Source organism: Uloborus diversus, chromosome 10 (genome assembly GCF_026930045.1).
Source record: "Uloborus diversus isolate 005 chromosome 10, Udiv.v.3.1, whole genome shotgun sequence".
Taxonomy (NCBI): Eukaryota; Metazoa; Arthropoda; class Arachnida; order Araneae; family Uloboridae; genus Uloborus; species Uloborus diversus.
In genome coordinates, this window is record NC_072740.1 from 85,880,685 (window position 1) to 85,901,480 (window position 20,796).

At 31.7% G+C, this 20,796-nt stretch overlaps 1 protein-coding gene across 1 annotated transcript in view; it reads left to right on the plus strand.

Moving 5' to 3' along the window:
• LOC129231294 (laminin subunit beta-1-like) overlaps positions 1-20,796 on the plus strand; it is a 103,753-nt gene that overhangs the window by 23,720 nt on the left and 59,237 nt on the right. The window contains exons 3-8 of the mRNA XM_054865582.1: positions 3,013-3,271; positions 4,503-4,683; positions 15,941-16,069; positions 16,194-16,457; positions 16,549-16,669; positions 17,038-17,226. Of these exons, the coding sequence (XP_054721557.1) occupies positions 3,013-3,271; positions 4,503-4,683; positions 15,941-16,069; positions 16,194-16,457; positions 16,549-16,669; positions 17,038-17,226 (1,143 nt within the window). The remainder of the gene's footprint in view (positions 1-3,012; positions 3,272-4,502; positions 4,684-15,940; positions 16,070-16,193; positions 16,458-16,548; positions 16,670-17,037; positions 17,227-20,796) is intronic.

The window sequence follows — 20,796 nt, forward strand, 5'->3', positions numbered from 1 at the left end:
GTTTGAGGAGTGATATTCCGGATAAGCCTTGTACTAGAATTTTTCCAAAATTAAGATTCCAGAACCATAATTTTAGGTTTCTTTGGCTATGTTCGGAGACCACATTACCCCAATTTTCATCCATTTGTGGTCCCAGTTGATAACTTCGAACATTTTTGACTGAGATGGTCAGTTTCAATGATACCTTTGGTCACTTTTTCCACTTTATTTTATTTTAAATATCATGCCTTTTTACCCCACTGCACGTGAGCGACGCAAAGGAGGGTAATGTGATTATCAGTCTATGTATGTATGTTTGTTCCTATGTGGCATTGTACAGGCTAAACGCCTTGGCCAGTTTTGATGATTCCTACGTCAATCTATTTGTCTTAACCTTGGGAGAGTCACTAAACATATGACATTAATCAAAATTCACCATATCATTCAATCAGTCGCCATTTTGTCATTTCGCGATCATGTTGCATGCTACCTGCGTGCGACACAGTGAACGATAAAGTGACAGTGAATTTTTTGTTTACTAAGCCTACAAATTCCATTTAAATCTTTAACATGTTGCATTTGTTGTTGCGTTGATTCAAGGGACTGAGTTTTGCAACATGTACATTTGACAATGTTTTCGATTTCGCGTGATCATGAGTTATACAGGCTGTTTTTTAGCGGTGATGTGGTTGACTTTAGTTGGTATATTTTTGCTAAAGGTCAGGCACATGTAGCTTCAAGCCGAGTTAAAATGATCAGTAGTTTAGATTGCTGCAAGTTACTTAATAAACCTCACGATATAAAACCTCTCAATGAAATGACAAGATTTCAAAATTTACCGTCTTATAATCATAATAACTAAGTCAATGAATATTAACTAAAAAGTGTAAAATAAAAATAATTATTAAATAAAAACAAAAAACCCGACTGCGTAAAAACCAAAAATAAAGAAAAAATATAAGCCCAATAGTTTAAAATTTTATTCAGTACTACTGAATAACTACACCATTGAAATAGTTCTATAATATCGATACACACATAAGACAAATCATAAATTCAAAAGCAGAATAAAAGGATCAACAGTTCGGCCCCATTCAAATTTTACGGGGTTCCTTGATTTAAAAAGGAATGGGCCCCGACTGTTGATTCTTCTATTCTGCTTTTGAATTTATGATTTGTCTTATGTGTGTATCGATTATAGAACTATTTCAGTGGTTCTATAGTGGTTTAAAATTTTATTCAGTAGTACTGAATAAAATTTTAAACTACTGGGCTTATATATATATATATATATATATATATATATATATTTTTTTTTTTTTTTTTTTTTTTAACGCTGTCGGGTTTTTTGTTTTTATTTAATAATTATTGTTTTGAAAAACATATTTGTGGCAACCAAAAACTTTAATTAAAAGAGAAAAAAAAAGTAAGATGTTAATTTTCTCTTCTTTTTTTTTCCTCCAAGCAAGAAGTACTAGTTTTTACTGGTAAATGGCGCTGATTACAAAAGGCATGCAAATGGTGAATTTAAATAGTTCAATGTATGAAGTTCCCTTGGATTCCTACATACTTTTAAACAAAGGTTATAGTAGGGGAGCCCAAAGAGTTTTTGGGGATTTGCTTGAGCACATCAGATAAACATAGAGGAGATGCCTTACATCTTGACGAGTACCTACACCAAATAATGTTGGCCCTTTTTGTTGGTGGATGCATCTAAGACAGCCTGTTAGATTAGTTTTTTAAAAAAAAATCAGATTTATTGAAGAGAGTCAGATCAAAATAAGGTGGGTTAATTACTAGCTAAAAAGTGTACATTTTAGAAAGTCTGATAAACTGAGCTTGACGTAAGGGTGTGGGAAGATTACAAAGCTGCAAAAAGAAATGTTGTCTAGACATTCTGGAGTGCTGTTGGTTTTTTTTTTTTAATATATACAAGAATCATGGAAAATATATAATCTGCTGTTTTCTGCGAGCCAAAGAAATAAAAATCATCTATCAAGTTCAAAACATGCATATGCGCAGTAAGCGATTACAGCTGATTACAAAACTACGGTACGGTTAAAGCTTGACCACGGAGAGGTGACGGGTGACTAGACAGCTGAAACGAAGTACTTCATTGGTTAGTAGGTATGACGTGCATGATTTTTTTTCTAGCTGTCAGATTAATAATACCCCTCTAAATAATCATCAGATTTTAGGCTACCATGACTGGAACATCAAGCTAAACCTTCTGTATAAAAATCTGACACACTTGAGTATTTCAATTTTAAATATGCGTCAAAAGTTACCTTTTTATTTTGAAATGGTTGAATTGTATATTGTACTTTTAACTTCGTGAAAAAGATCCTTAGAGAAAATAATTTTCCTCAGAAGAAAAATAACCATAATATTTGATGTTAAAAAAAGAGAAATTATTTGGGGGGAAAATCATAAACTTGTTAAATTAGAGAAAATGCAATGTGGCTTTAAAATATGCCCATAGATACTCATTTCATATTTTAACATTCTTGGAAGTCCCAAGTACATTTTGAAATTACCACAGTGCAGTATAATAGAATGGCACCGTTGTATTCTTAATCAAAGTAATTTAAATTTAAACAGCTTAGTTTTTGCCATTCTCTGAAATAATTCTGTTTCTAGTCCTTTAATCAGAAAGGAATACATTACTGGCCTTTTTCCATATTTAAAAACATTTATCAACAATCTTCCTGTTTTGCTATTTGAAAACTGATAAGTTTTTTTCATTCTATAATGATATTTACTTTAAAATATAAAAGTACTATGAACTTAAGTTCAATTTTCATAATTTTTTTCTCATTATGAAGATACATTGTAAAGTTGTAGTCATGTTTTGGTCTTCTTTTATGCTTCAGTTTAAAAGTTTCAACAAAACAAATTGCACTTTTCTTGACTTCTGCTATATTTTAAATGTGTATTTGTATATAGTGTTCCCTATTTTCATTGCTATTTTATCTTTCAATATAATTGCATCACTGATATAAATTCTTCATAATATTTACTTTTATTTTGTAGGCATCTTTTCTCAAGGATCATATCCTTCACCTCAAGCATGTGAAGATTCCAGCTGTTATCCAGCAACTGGTAATCTTCTGATTGGAAGAGAAAGAGATCTTTTTGCATCTTCTACTTGTGGGACAAAGGGTGTAGAACGTTATTGTATTGTTAGTCATTTAAAAGAGCGTAAGAAGTGTTTTCATTGTCATAGTGCACCTCATGTGAAAGACAGCCATGAAAGGCACAAATACCATGGAATTGAGTCAATTGTGTCCAGGTAATATTTTTTTTTCTTAGTCAATTTACATATTTTGAAATGCTAGTACAGTTCCATTGTATTGCTTATAAGGTTTCAAAAATGGGGGTGTAACGATTTTGACTGTCATAGAAACAAGCAGTTACTCCTCAATTTTAAGGCTGTTTCCTTTGGTTAAATAGTCATAAAAGGTTGAATTTTTATGTTAAAGGATTTAAGTTGACAATAAATAACTTAAGTTCGTGTGATCTCAAAGTTGAACATTCAGAGACTGCAATTTCCAGCAGGGCAGAACTGCAGTCTCTGAATGTTATAACTCTGCTGTCATTATATGCTTGTATTTCTGCTTTAGTCCCAACTAACTTATAGTTTATTGACTAAGATTTTACCTTCGCTGTACAAGATGAGCTGTGCCATACTTGCAGACTCTCTAATGTGTGCTAAATTAATTTTAGCTACCAGTATACAGATAATTTTAGCTTCAATGAGTGGGCATCTGCCTCCAGATAGGTTAGGGCTTTTCTGGACTGATAACCCTAAACAAAGGCAAACCTGCAATCTCTGAATGTCATAGCTGAGCTGTCAGTATATGAGGTCAATGCTGAGGAAACTATTAAAATTATGCATAACGTACATTTTTAATATGCATTTAATCATAAGTAGTTGCATAGTAATACTTTGCTGGTTGAGACTGAACAATACAGAAAAGAAATTTTATTTCAGTTGTATATCTATCATGAAAAAATTAGTTTTCCTGATTTTTTTCTTTCTTCCAATTGTTGTCTGCTCGAAAATAATCATGTGAGCTTGATAACTATAACTCAGGGGACTTCTACCTACTGCCAAGGGAAGCTTACAAAATTTTTAAATTTGATAATATGCTTCCTGTTAACCCTCCTAGTGGCAAGCCTAAGTATACTTGTGCTGTTTTACGGGATTTAGCATTGAGTGGGCGTGCTCCTGCCGCTAGGAGGGTTAAACATTTTAAAAGAAAACTGAGCCCAGAAAATCTCAAAAACTTGTTAAAACAAAAACATTATGGGTGTATGGGGGGGGGGGGGGGGGCTATTAGCGCTAACTACACCATTGGAACTGAAATATTGTAAGCTTGTGAGCCCACTTTGTTTCTAAAAACTTACAACTTGGCCCTTGAATATAAAAGGTTGGAGACCCTGCTGTACCTGATTAAAATTGGATCATTTATTGATTTTTTTGACGTTTAATGTCTTATAATAAAATATTTTTCTTTCAGAATTGGCAAAAAGTCGAAAGGCCGGACGTGGTGGCAATCTGAAAATGGAAAAGAGAATGTAACAATTCGTTTAGATTTGCATCGAGAATTTCATTTTACTCATCTCATCATTACATTTAAAACATTCCGACCTGCTGCAATGCTTATAGAACGATCTCATGACTATGGAGCAACATGGAGGGTAAGGTTTTCTCACATACAAAAATATTTCACAGTACTAAATCTATTTAAACATTTTTAAAACATAAATGTAACAACCCAGGTCTTGTTTGAAAATTAAAAACTAAAATTTTTTTGGAACGTCTCTGAAAAGGTAAATGCAATTTATGCAGACATTGATTGCACAAGTTACCACCCTGGGTTTCATCCTTGCTGGGAACACCACTGGAGGCATCACATAATCTTTTTTCCACAAACATTTCAAGCTTTGACTTGAATAAGCGCTATTTGTAGGAACTTTAAATCTACTTATTTAAATAATCTGCAGAGAATCTGTAGAATTTCTCAATTACAGAAACTTGAAATTGCGAAACACCTATGATTTGACCTTAATATCTTTGAGTTTGTAATAATATCTACATTTTTACATAAAACTTAGGAGAAACTTAATGAGGGTAGGTCAACCTAAGTCAGATTTTATACCAGTAGCATTTTTAAAGTTAATTTCACTTGGACAAGGCTAGGGATGGAAATCCTCCACTTTCCACCCAATTTCTACTTTATTTTTACCAAAATCCCTTTTTTTTTCAAACAGTGTCAGTTCCAAGATTTGACTTAAAATGAAAGTAAGAAAAAAAAAACGGTATTAAAAAAATAGTTTAACTCTACTATTATAATATTTCATATTGCATTATAATGCCTGTCAGCTCTGTTAAGGCTGCTCTTCAGTGAGGGAAAACATTGAAGTTAGGGTGTAAATGGCTTTCTTCCTTGAACGACGGGAGTGAACCTCAATCAAGTGATTGACACTTCAACGGCCAATGGAGTGGACGGTAATCGATGTAAGGCATGAACACGTGACCTGTCACAGCTGTCATTGTTCTGGAGGGAAAGGATCCCCTAAACGACCCCCGTCGTGAAGAACAATCAAAGAAATTAGCTGGCGGCCAAAACCCCGCTTGAACAGTACCGACGCGAAGGTTGCACATAATAGAAAATAGAGTCAGTACCAAAGGGTCTGCGGTAATTTTTGAAACAAAGTTTTGTTTTTTGGATATGCGTTCCCAGATTTTATATTCATGAAAATTGATGAATGAAATGAAAATTTATCATAAATTGAACAGGAAAAACGATTTGTCTTATTTTTTTTTAAACGATGTTCTCAATTACCATGTCCGAATCTTATTTCGTTCATAAAGCTAATTTGTTTCTTGTCTGAAGTTTAATTAAATAATGCAATTTTTTGCGTTAGGATATGATTATATATAAAAAAGGAAAACATAAGAGGTATAAGCTTAGTGTAAAACTGTGGTGTAGTCCCGGAAAAAAAGGGTGAGGTGTGAGGAGGAATGATTTCATATCGGTTATCAGATATTTACAGTCAAGAGGTGGAGCGATGCTGATTTTATTTTTAATTATTGGGAGGACGGCAGAAATGGCGTAATCAGAAAACAATTTCTGATTAGGATATGGTTACATTTCAAAGAGGGGGAGGGGGGATCCCGCTATTTTTAGTATATATATATATATATATATATATATATATATATATATATATATATATGGTTGAAAAAGGAATACTTCTGCAATTCGATGAAGGATATGCAATGCTGAACTGACATTTTTGTTAATTAATCAATTAATATTTTAGATATTTATTTATATTTTTCCGGTGATTCTTCATGCACAAGGCTGCATTTGTTTACTATCAGTAAACAAATCATCTCGCAAAAATATAGATAATCAGCATGGTGACTAGAGCATCATACACAAGACTAAAGAATTAATACACTTCTTAAAATTGAAATTCTTTTTCAATAATAATAATAATATTAATAATAATAATATTTTACGCATCAGACGAAAAGTGCAACAGGCTATAATAATAAGTAGTTGGTAAGTCTTTTATTGAAGTGTATTTTCGAAGCACGCAGTTATATGATGTTTGAGAACATTTGAAAATACATTTCGTGGGTGGAATTACACGAGCAACAGGGAATTGCAATAATGTACTTAAATTAAAAATACAAGCTGCAGTTTACTTGCAGTACACTTGGAACAATGTACTTCAAATTATTCAAATGCAAAATGTTGGGAGGAATAGAATAACTTTTTAAATATTTTTTGATTTTTTTTCTTCTCAGGTCTTTTTTCTTCTAATGGTTTTCAATTTTTGGTTACATTAGTTATGCATTGCTTTCTGCGATTCAAAATAGTAATAATAACAATAACCAGAAATGCTTTCCTTTCTGCAGATACTATGGTGAGAAAAGCAACGGCTAAAAGCACAATTTTCAGAAAATTCATTCATGGGTGCATTTCGAAATTAAATGAAACCTCTTTATTACCACACAAAGTTGAGAGCTTCGTGCAAACGAAGTCCTAAACTTGATAGCTGCACTCAATCAAACTTTCATTGATGCAAATTATTGCAATCAATCAAACAATCATAACAATTACGCGGAATATTTCCGGATTCGCTTTTTCCCTACTTAGGTCAATTGTTTGCTCGTAAGAACGTGAACAATGTCTTACATACGTAATTTATATTCAGAAAAAAATATCAGAATTGAAAATATAATCCGACATTTGCAAATCACACACATTAGTATACTATCCTTTAAATTTAAAAAATATTTCAATTTAATTTTTCTCTTTTTGTATAAAAGTATTCATGAAGCAGAATTTATAAATTGTTGAGTATACTAACATTTATTGCTCTAATTTTTCTTTTTTTGATCTCTTCTCGTCTTCCTGGGGAAATTTTAAACTATTAGCAAAATTAGGGTGACTCAAACAACTCTTGAACATGGAAAACAAATCTGTCAGGCCCAATAAAAACTTTTTGAATGATGTAAAAGACAGAAACACATGTATTGATAAAGATGTTCTTAGTAACCCCAAAACAAGTGTAATTTAATTTGCACGTTTGTACTTTAAAATAGTGTAATTTCTATGTTAATAAGTGTTAACATTTAAAATCAACAAAAATTGAGAGATGTGCGCAAAATTTCGTGAGACTAATACAAATCATTCGCCCTCGAATACCTTATTATTGCTTGACCAAGACCAAATATATTCTTTTTTGAGCGACCACGGTTGCTTATTGTTTTCACTTGTCCGTAGTTGATGTTCTTTCGACTTTATTTTTCTATGCTTTCAATGCATTCCTATACGAACGGATTGAATTTATTTATAGACAAAAAGTTTTTCCACCCATCTAAAACAATTCTTTTGTTGAACTACAAATTATAAGTGTAGAAAATGCATTGCTTGATTGAAAACTTGTGGCTATGTATTTGTTTTTTTTTATCCAAGATATTTAAAAACTTTGACCTTTGACACTTTGAATTAAAATTCAACTAGAAATTTGGTTTTTCATACTAATATTCAAGCCGTATATATTGTATTTATGGTTCAGTTCCCTTCTTGTTGTTTACCTTTTTATAGCGAAATTGAGACTATAAACGAAATTGTTCGGTTCCTTAGACTTCACTATGAACAGGCGCAACTGCACAGTGCATACACACAAATATATATTGATAAAGACCGGCTAAAATTGAAAAACCTTAGGTTTCAGGGAAATGTTTTAAATGTCAGACAAATTATTTGTCTGAGCTTATGAAAATTTCAGTGTAACACGACTACCGAAAGATTCTTAGAACATTGTGTATTCATCCAGTTAAAAACAAAATGGTCAGTGTTCTCCCCCTTACCCCATCAGTTCTCTAATTATCTGTAAATTTAAACCAGTGGTTCCCAATCTTTTGCACGTTACGACCCTTTTTTGACCAAGTAAAGGACCCGTGATCCCGTAGCCTACATGTTGGTAAAGTATCGCTAGGTGTGGACCTAACCTGGCAACATTGTGAGAGCTACGTTAGATCCTACATTACAAAACTGTTATGTTAGATTCGATCCATCCCCAACTATACTGTGGTAGGAATAATGTTTCGATCGAATAAGAAACGCTACACGACCCCATTGGGGGACACGACCCTGGGAAAACACATCTGCTTTCCCAACTACACATGTATCATTTTTCTCCTTAGAAAGTTTTCAAAAGAAAAATTCAGTGAAATCCTGTTACAACAAATATCAGTTTAATGAAATACTCATTTCAACCAAATAAGTTTTCAGCCCCGATTTTGAAGTTCATTGTTAATGGATTTCACTGTATTATGAATTACATGATCAATGTGTACATACCTTGTAAAGAATTTCTTACGAGTTTGGCTCGAGAAATTATTTTCAAAAATGTTTGTTGAGCTATGGAAAGCATTTTATGCGTTTACATTTGTAGTAACATAGTATAATAAAGACAAAAATAGATTCCAAAAATCTAGTAAGTATTTAGAATGCGGTTTTGGAACCCCGTTTTTTTTTTTAGAAATGGTCGCAATTTTTCGAAAAAAGTCTCAAAAGAGTGTTGGAAATATTTTGCCAGATTTTTTATGGAGCAAGATGTCGAACAGTACCTACCACCTTTTTCAATGAAATTCATTTTTTTTCGAATTTTAAACAATCAAAGAATGGATATTTCAAAAAAGCAAAAAGTACACGACACAGACAGAGGCTGGAAAATACTCGGAAAAAAAATTTACATGAAAACTTCAAAGGAATTTGTAAAACTTTCATCCAACTTTCCCCGTAGGTTAACATTGGATCCGTAGGCTTTCAGACTTTCAGTGAAAAGCACCCTTAAATTTGCTTATAAGTAGAATTAATATACATATTTATCTTTCTTTGGACGCACCAGCTCCATTGTTTATGCTTTCTTGATGTAGTGAAAAGTAATGGGGGTAGTGCATCCCCAGAAATAGAAATATTCATTAATACTATATTATAAGCATACTTAAGATAATTTTAATCTTAATTATATCCGTGAATTAATTTGAGTAACATGGAAAGGTTCTTCACTGAAGGTCTGCAATGCAACTTTACGCAAACTGCGATACTTCCTTTTTTTTTTTAAAATTTACAACGTGAAATTTTTTTTACGGATATAGGACTTATAGGTGTGAGTCCTATACTCTGGTTTTATGCCAAAAATAAGGGAAAAAATTGTAAAACAAACCCCTAGAAAAAAGGATGGGTTTTGATGATTTTAAAAACATAATAAGTGGTAATACTCCCCATGAGTTAACCAATTTTCTCCATATGTTCTTGCGTACAAAATTAGCACCTCTCTAGTCCCTCAGAAAAGTATTAATGTATAATATAACGATCCCTTCCCCTCCAAATAAAAATAATGGCTATGAAACTGAAAAAAATTGCGGGCGACATTTCCAAAAAAACAGGACGTGTGAATGGAAAAAGGTGGTCATATTTGGATTCAGGAGATCATTTAGCACAAGAATTCGCAAGAATTATCTCAGAAGCACTCTTTAAAAACTATATCCTTTCTAAACACAAATCAAATCGTGAAGATGTTTCCAAGCATGTGGATTCACTTTCAAAAGCACTCATTTATTCCTTCATTGAAAAATGCCTCTGGAAAAGAGGGGAGTAGTAAATGGAAATGGTCGTTTGCGCTAATGACTGTAAATCTTATACACCTCACCAGGTTTCTCCCCTCAAGAAAAGAGGGACTGGTGGGAGGCGTGGCTTAGTAGAGGAATTGAGCTTTTTCGAAAATATTTCAGACGGTTGGAACCCCGATATTTTTTTAGAAATGGTCGCATCATTTCAAACTTAGTCTCAAAAGAGAGCTGGAAATATTTTGCATGATGGGGCGTTCTTAAAATTTCGATAGCACGATTTGCAGATTTTTTACAGAGCGAAAGGTCCAACAGTACCTCGTTTTCGAAGAAATTCATTTTTTCTCGAATTTTAAAAAATCGAAGAATGGACGTATCAAAAAAGTGAAAACTAAAAGACACAGACATAGGCTTGAAAAATACTCAGAAAAAAATTGACCCGAAAACTTCAAAGGAATTTTGTAAAATAACATTCAACTTTCCTCGTATGTTAGCATTGGATCCGAAGCTTTCAGACTCTCAGTGAAAAGCACACTTAAATCAGACATGAAAACTTCTATATTCTAGTTATTATTATGCTTTAGCTTTTTATGCATTCAGTCTCAGTTTTTGCCGAATATTATAAATCTCATTGTATCCAACTTCTGCATCATTGTTCATTTTTATCTACTATATGCTTCTACTTCTTAGACATTAATTACTTTGTGCTGATGGTTTTTCCAAATCCTTCAATTTTTTACGAGGCGTGTTTTTAAAGTAAGTTCCGTTTTTATATAAAAAAGGAACGAGTACAGATAGAGCTAAGTAATTTAGTGCACAAAAATCTACCACCCTTACGCTATTTTTCGACATTGCTCCCGTGATTTTCCAAGCATTTGTCATAGCGTGGTACAGGTTTTTGTATACCTATTCGTACAAAGTTACCGCCTGTTTAGTCAACCATGAGGACTCTTACAGGGCTTTGGCTGGGGCGTTTTTGAACATCCTCTGGTCTGCCCTCACCTCGCTCGCAGCATCTTTCATTTGTTTCGGCATCTAAAGTCTTTCCAAGGTGGTCTGTGGCACAACAGCAATAATGAGCTCAGAGAACATGTTATCCCTTGGCTGACTACACAGGCGGCAATTTTCTATGAATAGGTATACAAAAACCTGTACCATGCTATGACAAATGTTTGGAAAATCACGGGAGCAATGTCAAAAAATAGCGTAAGGATGGTAGATTTTTGTGCAATAAATTTCTTTGCTCTATGTGTACTCGTTCTTTTTTTATATCAAAACGGAACTTACTTTAAAAATACGCCTCGTACTTTCTATTGAAGACTTGCATGCACAGCCTTTTGCCATGCCTATTCGAAAATTTTTATTCTGTTTCAACCGAGGTAATTCAAGCCAACGGATTTAACAGTGCTGAATCATATCGTACTTATTTTTTCTTATGAAACTTTCTTTTATTTATTTAGATTTTTTTTTTAACTGAGTAATTTAGCAGTTTTGAATACTTTTTCAAAATTGATTGTCTAAATATCTGATTGCTATCGAGAAGTTACTTTACACATCATAAAATGGTTTGAAATTATTGTGAATGTACTACATTAATATTAATTTTAAGTGTTTCCAGCATTAAAACTAATATGTTGAACTCTTCACATGAGGAGTAAAATGTTAAAGAAGAATGTTTTTTTTTTTTTTTTAAATTCTGTGTATGTTTCAGTTACTCTTTATGGAGTTGTTTAACTCTTGTTTTTAATAGTTGTAAGCCATCTCTTGTTAAGTTATTTTCTTTTCATTTTTCTTTTTCTCTCTGATGTTTAAAACCTACAGTTGAGTTTTCTTTAGTGGAGTGATTGTTGATGTTCAGGTCTGCAAATTTATTCTTTGAGAAAAAAAATCAACACCAGAAATTTAAACTACTGACTAATGAATTACAGTATAGTCTCAAAGATCTGAGCTAATTTGGGCTTGTATCACCTTGGATTTTCCCAAAAATTCTTTGAACAAGATTAGAATGTGCACTCTTTACTTGTTGTCTGCCTTGTACAAGAAGTGTTGCCTTCATAAAATATTTATGACTCAAATTTCAACATTAATTTGTGTTCTAATTACCCATTAATGAATTTGGATTAGTTTTTTCATCTGAACTTGTTTATGTCTGTAAACTTGTAACCAGCCAAAAAATTCATTTTGATAAGTTTTGTTATGTATATGTATGCACAGTATTTACCTCACATTACATTAAAAAAGTTGATCATTGAAAGTTAAATTTTGTCTATAAGATTTGTACAGCATCAAGTTGTGCACTTCCCTTTTCAATTATTGAAAAAGGCAGTTTATTATTCATTCTTTGTAACAAAACAATGTTAATTTTAAGTTGCTGTTTTTTCTATATCAAGTTATTATCTCCCAAGTATCTCCTAATTTATCTTGAGTAGTCAATGAATATTTTAGGCAACTTGGTGAATGCTGTTAACATAGATCTTTAAATACCTTTTTATTACTTAGTTTTGTGTAGTTAGGAATTTTTACCATTTGAAAAGATTTTGATATTCAGATTTTAATGTAAATCATTGTTTGCTATAATAATTATACTTCAAAATAAAGCATCCTAAATTAATCCGAACCTTAGACTTTTGAGACTTAGATTTTTGAGATTTTACTGTAGTTTACTTATAGGATGTATTTATAGCCTTTTCCGCTCTGCAGCTTTCACATTAAATCATTTGACTGCTGTTTTTTAAGAGATTTGGATATTGTATATTAGGGTGGGCCGAAATAAGTCGAAAAAAAAAATTTTTCGAAATCAATTTTTGGATAGCGCGCAAAAGTTGCGTAGTGAGCTAGTAAACACTCACAAAAAATTTCTTGGATATTAAAAAATATCTAGCCGGCGCTATTTGACACTGAAAAACCGAAAAAAATGAGAAACATGATTTTTTTGTCGAATTTTTTTTTAAAACTAAATTCCAAATATTTTGCTGGAATGCACCGAAAATGTTATATAATGAGCCAGTTCGAGTCCATAAAGTGTTTCATTGATTTTGATGAGCATATAACCGCTCCTTTCCGATATCAAAAATTGGAGAAAAATGAAAAAATATTGAATTTCTTTAAAAACCAACGTTAAAATTATTTTTCAAAATTAAATCATAGACTAATTAAATAGCACTATTAATCACAGTAATTATTATCACGCAATAGTATCACGCATTTTCTAGAATTACATATAGAGATAATAACATTTTGAAAAAGAAATCTTCAAATTTAATTTATAATACCTCATGCATAATGAATATTATTTTTTGGAATAATATTGTCCCTTATGGAAGTTCTTTCCTAGCTTGAAGTTTGGCACGAATGTATCCATCTAGGGCAGTTTCACCACGAACTTTTATTGCAGCTTCAGTTATTAGTTTCGCACAACGTTCCACAGCTTGCGTGTGACAGGGAAATTTCTCGAAAGTAGGCTATTCTTTGCACATTTCTTTCAATTGTTGGTCTTTTAGATGCATTGTAAGAGGTGGCTCTGTTACAACACAGTTTGTCCGATCAACTAAATCAACATAATCAACGGCTTCAAAATTGAGTTTTGGATGCTTAAAAAATCGTACAACATCCAAGCTTTTCGTTTTCTTATTTCTGGAGTTCAGAATGCGCCTAACAGGTAATTCCCGATTGTATTTTCTTGAGTCAAACAACATTGTCAACAGTAGCTGTTCAGGATGAGCGAAATATGCACTATTTAAGAGAACTTTGAAAATTATCTCCTTAACACTGTCTGGAAACTGCCTTGCAAGAGAAATCATTTTCCAAAAATGTTGGGCACTATACTGGCAGTCCGGTTTCATTTTTATTTCAATCCACATTTGAGTATAAACTAACATTACATATGTTCTTTTCAAGCATTGTAAGATTTTCTGATGGAGTTGGAGTGTCTATATACAAGCGTAAGAAACGGTTTGCCATCGCGCATGACTGAGTTTGCCTGGGCTGCTGTCAGACACGATAGAAGGACAACTATCATTTTTACGGAAAGACAGATTCTATACAAATATTGTTGTTCAGTACTTAAATTTTTTATATCTTCCATGTCCAAAACCAGAAGATTGCAGTCAATTTTAACAAATTTGACCACCGGATTTTTTTACAATCTCTAAGAAGTTGTCCGATAGCTCCAGAATATGAATGTGGCCCTAACTCCAGAATAAGATGCCTCAGTGGCAACTCATTAGTATGCAGCAGATATACGTTCCACTGAAAAGGCCTTTTGAGATATGTCTTAAGTAAACGAATTACTCCACCTTTCCATCCCGTATTTACATTTGTTCCGTCGCATCCAATAACCGATGAGTTAAGCAAGCTCATATTATACTTTCTTGCAAAGCCTATGATACTTTGCGAAATTTCTTTTGCACTTTCACCGTTAGTGATAAATGACCTATGTACTTGCTACCTGGTTCTTCTATCAGTGCTACATGTGCTTCAGGTGCTAACTTTTGATGGCCAGATGTCTTTTGAAGGGTGTCATCTTTGCCACCGTCAAAATACAAACTTTTTATAGCTGCCCCTTTAACTGCTCTTAAATCCCTTTCTCTTAGCTCGCTCCTTTTTTTATCGACTTCCCTCCTTACTTTGTTTTTATCGACTACATATTTTTGTTTTGTTTAGGAGAAACTAAGTTGAAATCAGCGAGAACTGCTGTAACAATTTTAGCCACTGCTCTATTTGAAGCGCCAGTTAGATCTGCTGCTAAAGCTGTATGAGACACAGAAAGTCAAACATATATAAAATAGTTATAAAATAATCTTAAGAATAATAGAAGCTGTTGAGCGCCGTGTATTATCTAGGAGAAACAATTGGAACCGAAGATTAAAAAATTAGCATCTTATGTAACTATTTTTTATTTGAGAGTGTGCATTTTCTAAAATTGGCGTACAAATGTCGCATAAAATTGATTGAATTTTCAGTTTTTTTCTAAGTAACGTATTGAGTAACATTTGAGTATTTACTTATTTCGAAACTACTTTTAATTTTTTTTTTTCATTTTTCCCATGTTTTAGTCTTAAAGGAGCGAAATGTATAAAAGTCTTTGAGGATTTCAACTAATTCACTGACAGATACTTCTAATGTTTGCCGAAACTAGCTTCAAAATTTTATTTTTGCCCCCCCCCCTTTTTTTGGAAAAAAGTGCATTTTTGCCCTTTTTTCAGTTTTTCAAGGTCAAATAGCGCCGGCTAAATATTAAACAAATTTAGCGAAATTTTTTATGGGTAATAATGGGCCCATATAGCAAATTTTCCACACTATCCAAAAATAGATTTCCAAAAAAAAGGTTTTTCGGCCCACCCTATTGTATATAGTTTCTTATGGTAAACTTCCAGTTATTCTTAACTTATACTTATTCTTTTGTGAAATGAGGAGCAGTGTTTTGACCTTTGTGTTTAATGCTTTTATGATTGTACTAAAAAATAAAAAGAAAAGAAAACAGGACTAGTAAATAATTCATGACTTTAATTTTGTGCAAACAATTCAATAATAAAAATTTCATTAAGACATTGCTTTCTGTCTGCAAGTTCTTGTTTTTAGCAGACAGCAAATTAACATGTGTTTTTGTCCATTTTGTGTAAAATTTGTTCTATCAATCTTGATTATCACTTGGAATATTCTCGTTCTTCTGTTGGTGTTTACAGAATTGGTTGTAGTTCAGCTATAGATATCATATTTAATCTCTTTTATAATTTTATATTGATTTCATTTAAAGTTGATTGCATATGCATTTTGATTACATATGTATTTTACCCACAGGTTTATCAGTATTTTGCCTATGATTGTGCTGAGTCATTTCCTGGAATACCTCGTGGCCCACGAACAAATATTACTGAAGTTATATGTGAATCTCAGTATTCAGGTGTAGAACCATCTACTGAAGGCGAGGTACGTATATTAAATAATGTAAAAAGAATTTTTGTCATCATGTAAATTTTATTGTTTTTAAATAAGTCTTTTATTTCATTCTCTATGTGTTGTTTTAATTTAAGTTTTTTTTTTTTTTTTGTAGGTTATTTTCCGGGTGCTTCCTCCAAATATTCCTATACATGATCCATACAGTACTGAAGTTCAAAATTTATTAAAAATAACTAATTTACGAATTAATTTCACAAAACTTCATACATTAGGAGACAATCTTCTTGATTCACGGAATGAAATTAAGGAGAAATACTACTATGCTATTTATGACATGATAGTTCGTGGTAGCTGTTCTTGTTATGGTCATGCAAGTAGATGTGTTGCTGCTCCTGGTGATGTCAATCTTCCAGAAATGGTACTTATGTCTTCTTTCTTATGAGCTATTTAGTAGAATTAGGAACTGAGTTATAGTTTTGAATATAAATTGTTACTTTATTTTACAACAGGTTCATGGTCAATGTGAATGTACTCATAACACAAAGGGTTTAAATTGTGAAGAGTGTGAAGACATTTTCAATGATTTAGAATGGAAACCTGCCATTGGAAGACAAATAAATGCATGCAAAAGTAAGTTTTGAAATTCAGTTTTAAAAAAAAAAGAAAACAGGAACTACATTTCAGTATAACATTTATAATGTGAGACATTTTCAACTAATTTTCTTTTTATTCAAGTTAGTTTCTATATTTCTGAAAAGCATTTGGAAGATACATAATTTTGTAATTTGTAATAATTTCTTAAGTATCATACAGTATAAGCATTCATGGACAATTAATTAATTTAATGTAGACTATTGTTAAGTGTTTTATTACAGGTATTAGTGATAAGGATTTTATTTTTTTATGAAATCATATTATTAATATTTAATTTGAAGTGACAGAAACCGTAATATTATGTCTTAAGTTTTTTCATTGAACTCATGTATTATTCTTGACAGGATGTAACTGTAATGGTCATGCAACAAGATGTCATTTTGATAAAGCTGTATTCTTGTCAACTGGCAATGTTAGTGGAGGTGTTTGCGATGATTGTGAACATAATACCATGGGCAGGCAGTGTGAAAATTGCAAAGAATTTTTTTACCAAGATCCTGGACGTGATATAAGAGATCCAAATATCTGTCAAGGTTGCAAATTTCCCTTTTTTTATTTTGAGTTTATTTCTCAATCTGTTTTGTCTTATTCTCTCTAGCTATCAATTGTTTTTTAATGATTTGGTGAAATATGATTTTTATAATTGGGGGATGTAAAGACATTTTAAGTATAAAAGTTTAATATTACAGGGTGTGAGATAAAACTTTTTAAATAGTTATTTTCTTAATATTGCTACATTATTTTTTTTTTCTATTTTTATTTTCTTCAACATGCAAAGTGTCTTCTATAGATTGTTGTCATGTTTTAGCTACCCAGAGTGTCTGAAGTTTTGAATAAAGTAATTGAAAGGATTGCGAAAATGCACAATACGTTTTCTATTTTCTTCTTTCTTTTCAAGCAAGAACTTGAAATTACCTCATTACAATGTACATTAATTTTACATCCTGAAAAAAAAAATCATGTATCTTTCTTTAAAAGCTAGAAATAAGCTATATTTCACAAAATAATTTATTTCATATGTACAATTATTCTGTCAATTTTTGAAGAAATATCATGTATATTAAAAAGACATAAACATTTCTTTGCAAACTGTAAGTTTATGTCACATGTTATTAACTTGTAGCATGCACTTGTTTTGCCCCAAATTTTTCCAAACTTACAGAAAATTTGACTGCATACACAAGTCATCATTCTTAAGCTTGAAATAAAATGCGGAATATTTGGAACAATATAGGACAATAAAGAAAAAAAAAAGTTTTTACTGAATTTATACTAAGGGCAGAAATTTTCATTTATCATTATTTTTCTTAGCCAATTATACTATGCAACTTCTCAGAAAATATAGTAAAAAACAGTTTTTGCAACTATGTTATTGAAATTTAAGGTTAACTCAAAAATTCGTATGTTTATTTGTCTTCAGGTTATGTTGGTTCATAATTCAAAGACTCATTTGTTTATTTGAATTCAAGTTCTGTTTCATCCATTACATAGCTTACACCTGCATCAGACTTGATATTGTCTGCCACTTGATTTTTATCAATGTATGTGAGTCTTAGATAGGTAAAGGTTTTTCTGATGGTTAAAGCTTGGGAGAACATCAATATGTTCAAGTGAATTTTCTCAATAACTTTTCAGTTTGGCACTATTTAGCTTAAATGATAGAGTATTTGTCTCTACAAGAACATCAACCAACCTTGAAAGCTGTGGGAGATATATTCATTTTTCAAAGAAAGTTTCTATACTTTTCTTAACAGCTGTGGGTTCCAGGGTTGGCCGAATTGGACCCAATTGGGTTGGACCCAATGGGTTTTTTTGAAAAAACCCATTTAAAAAAACCCATTATTTAACCCACTTTTGGGTTTTTTAAAATTTTCTGAGAAGTTTTTAAAAAAATTAATTTAATTTAAATACTTTTACAATTTAAACTTCATTTTTATTTGTTCTTCACCACAGACAAAGAACAAAAAAAATGAATTTAGAACTTGAATAGTATTTCTTAACTCTTAACGGCATTAAAAAAATACTTCAGATTTTAAATAAATGTATTTAATTTTTTTCTTTAACTGGTCAATAAATAACTCAAATTATATTGACCAAGTCCTGTCAGTCTGATTTTCTCAATATTTGTAGATTGTACAGAGGAAACTAATTTAGTTAAAAGGCTTTCATGTGAATTATTTTCTGCTAACCAACACATCACAAATCTCGAATAAACACAAGGTATATTTTTTAGAAATAAACAGATTTTTCAAACGGTCGACAGAAAACAGAACAGGTGCAGTATTTTCATTATCTTACGAAAAAGTTTAATATTTCTTACTCTGTACACAAAAATAGAAAAACATGCAACATACAGTTAAAAGAAATATCTTGATTAATCTGGAATTCAGTAAAAAGGGATTTAAACTACTTGAGGTTCTACAGTAGTTTTACATAACAAAATAAAATACAATTAAGTAAAATGCAAAAAAAAAAAAAAAATGTAGTAATTAAAAACGTACAATAGATTTTATCACTCGAGAAGTAACTTTACCTTAACTGTTGGTAATAATGAAAATTAAAAAATCTGAAACTTCACCATTCTTGGGTTTTTTCGTCTTTTATATTTTTCTCCAGAAAATGCTGAATTTTAACTAGTTTTCCAGCTTTTTTTACCCGAAGACAATTTTTGCACATTGTCCATATACTTACACTACAATATTCTATAAGTACCCCCACATTTTCCCTAAAAAAAGACAAAAAAACCCACATTTCTTTTAAAAAAACCCAACTTTAGTTGGGTTTTTTTGGGTTTTATTTAAAAAAACCCAAAAAACCCTGGGTCCATGGGCTTTTTTAAAAAAACCCGGGTGTTTGCCAACCCTGGTGGGTTCACTAGAATTATTGCTTTGATGAACATCACTGAAATGTTTTTACCACAACTATTCCTGCCTCCTTGCATGTCAGGGAAAGGGGCATATGGTATCATTTATTTAACAAATATGAACCCCATCTATCCTCAATTATAATCTTGTTTTTTTTTCCTCTTTAATTCAGTTTCTTTGTTTTCTAAAGGTATATTGTGCTTGAAATGATAAATGTGCTAAATTAAATGACGAGTTTGTTACTGTTATGAATCAATTTTATGTATTTTGATTGATCTGAATACATTTCTCGAGTCTACTCAATTTTTTCCCATGCTGCGAATTATATTTCACTTTCCAGCACTTATGTATTAAAATGTGCAATCTTTTCTCATTCTTAAAATAATTTAGAATGTTCTCTATTTGAGCACTTAACAACCTCGCCCATGCCATAAACTAAGATGACTTTATACTAATTTTAAAATTTTTGATTTTCACCCTCTTGTGCAAGCAAATTACCAAAAGGTTGCAAAAATTAATTTTCTTCTTTAGCACTTCCAAATGAAGAACAGACCCCGAAGAGTTCCTATTTTTCCTACTTTTTCCTACTTTTCAGATCTCTCTCCTTATTTTCCTACTTTTTCCTTTTTTTTTCCTACTTTTTCTTTCTATAGTATAGAACTTTTAATTGTGCATTGATTCTTATTTTTACAATGCCACACCGATAATTTTCTGCATGTTTCAATTTTGAAAAGCAAAAGAAGCAAGCAGATCCTGAGCTTTTCATTGACTGACTACATTAATTTCTGGAAAGAACAAGAACGCTGCGGCGTTTGCGTGTTTAAAAGTTAATTTTTCGTAAGTAACTTTTTTGCCGTTGCGGCGTTTACGATCGACTTTTCTTTTTATTGCCCCGACTTCAGCCTACTGTTTTAACGAAACTAAAAAAAAAAGATACTGGCACATTCTGATGCAATTATATATTATTTATCCGTCAATTACAAGCTTTAATTAAAGCAAACGGCCGACTGTTCAAAAAGTTCGGGAAAAGCCGAATTTCCTAATTCGCAAATTGTTTGTATGATTGCAAGTGAAATGGAGCTCTATATTTAAACAGAAAGGCAAAAAAGGAACATAAGGAAGCAAAAAATGAAAAACTTGTACACTGTACATATTTTATTAATGTTAGTGCAAATTAAAATCAACAGACAACAGAAATTCGCAAAAACGGACCACTTCAAAACTAATCACGGAAACTAA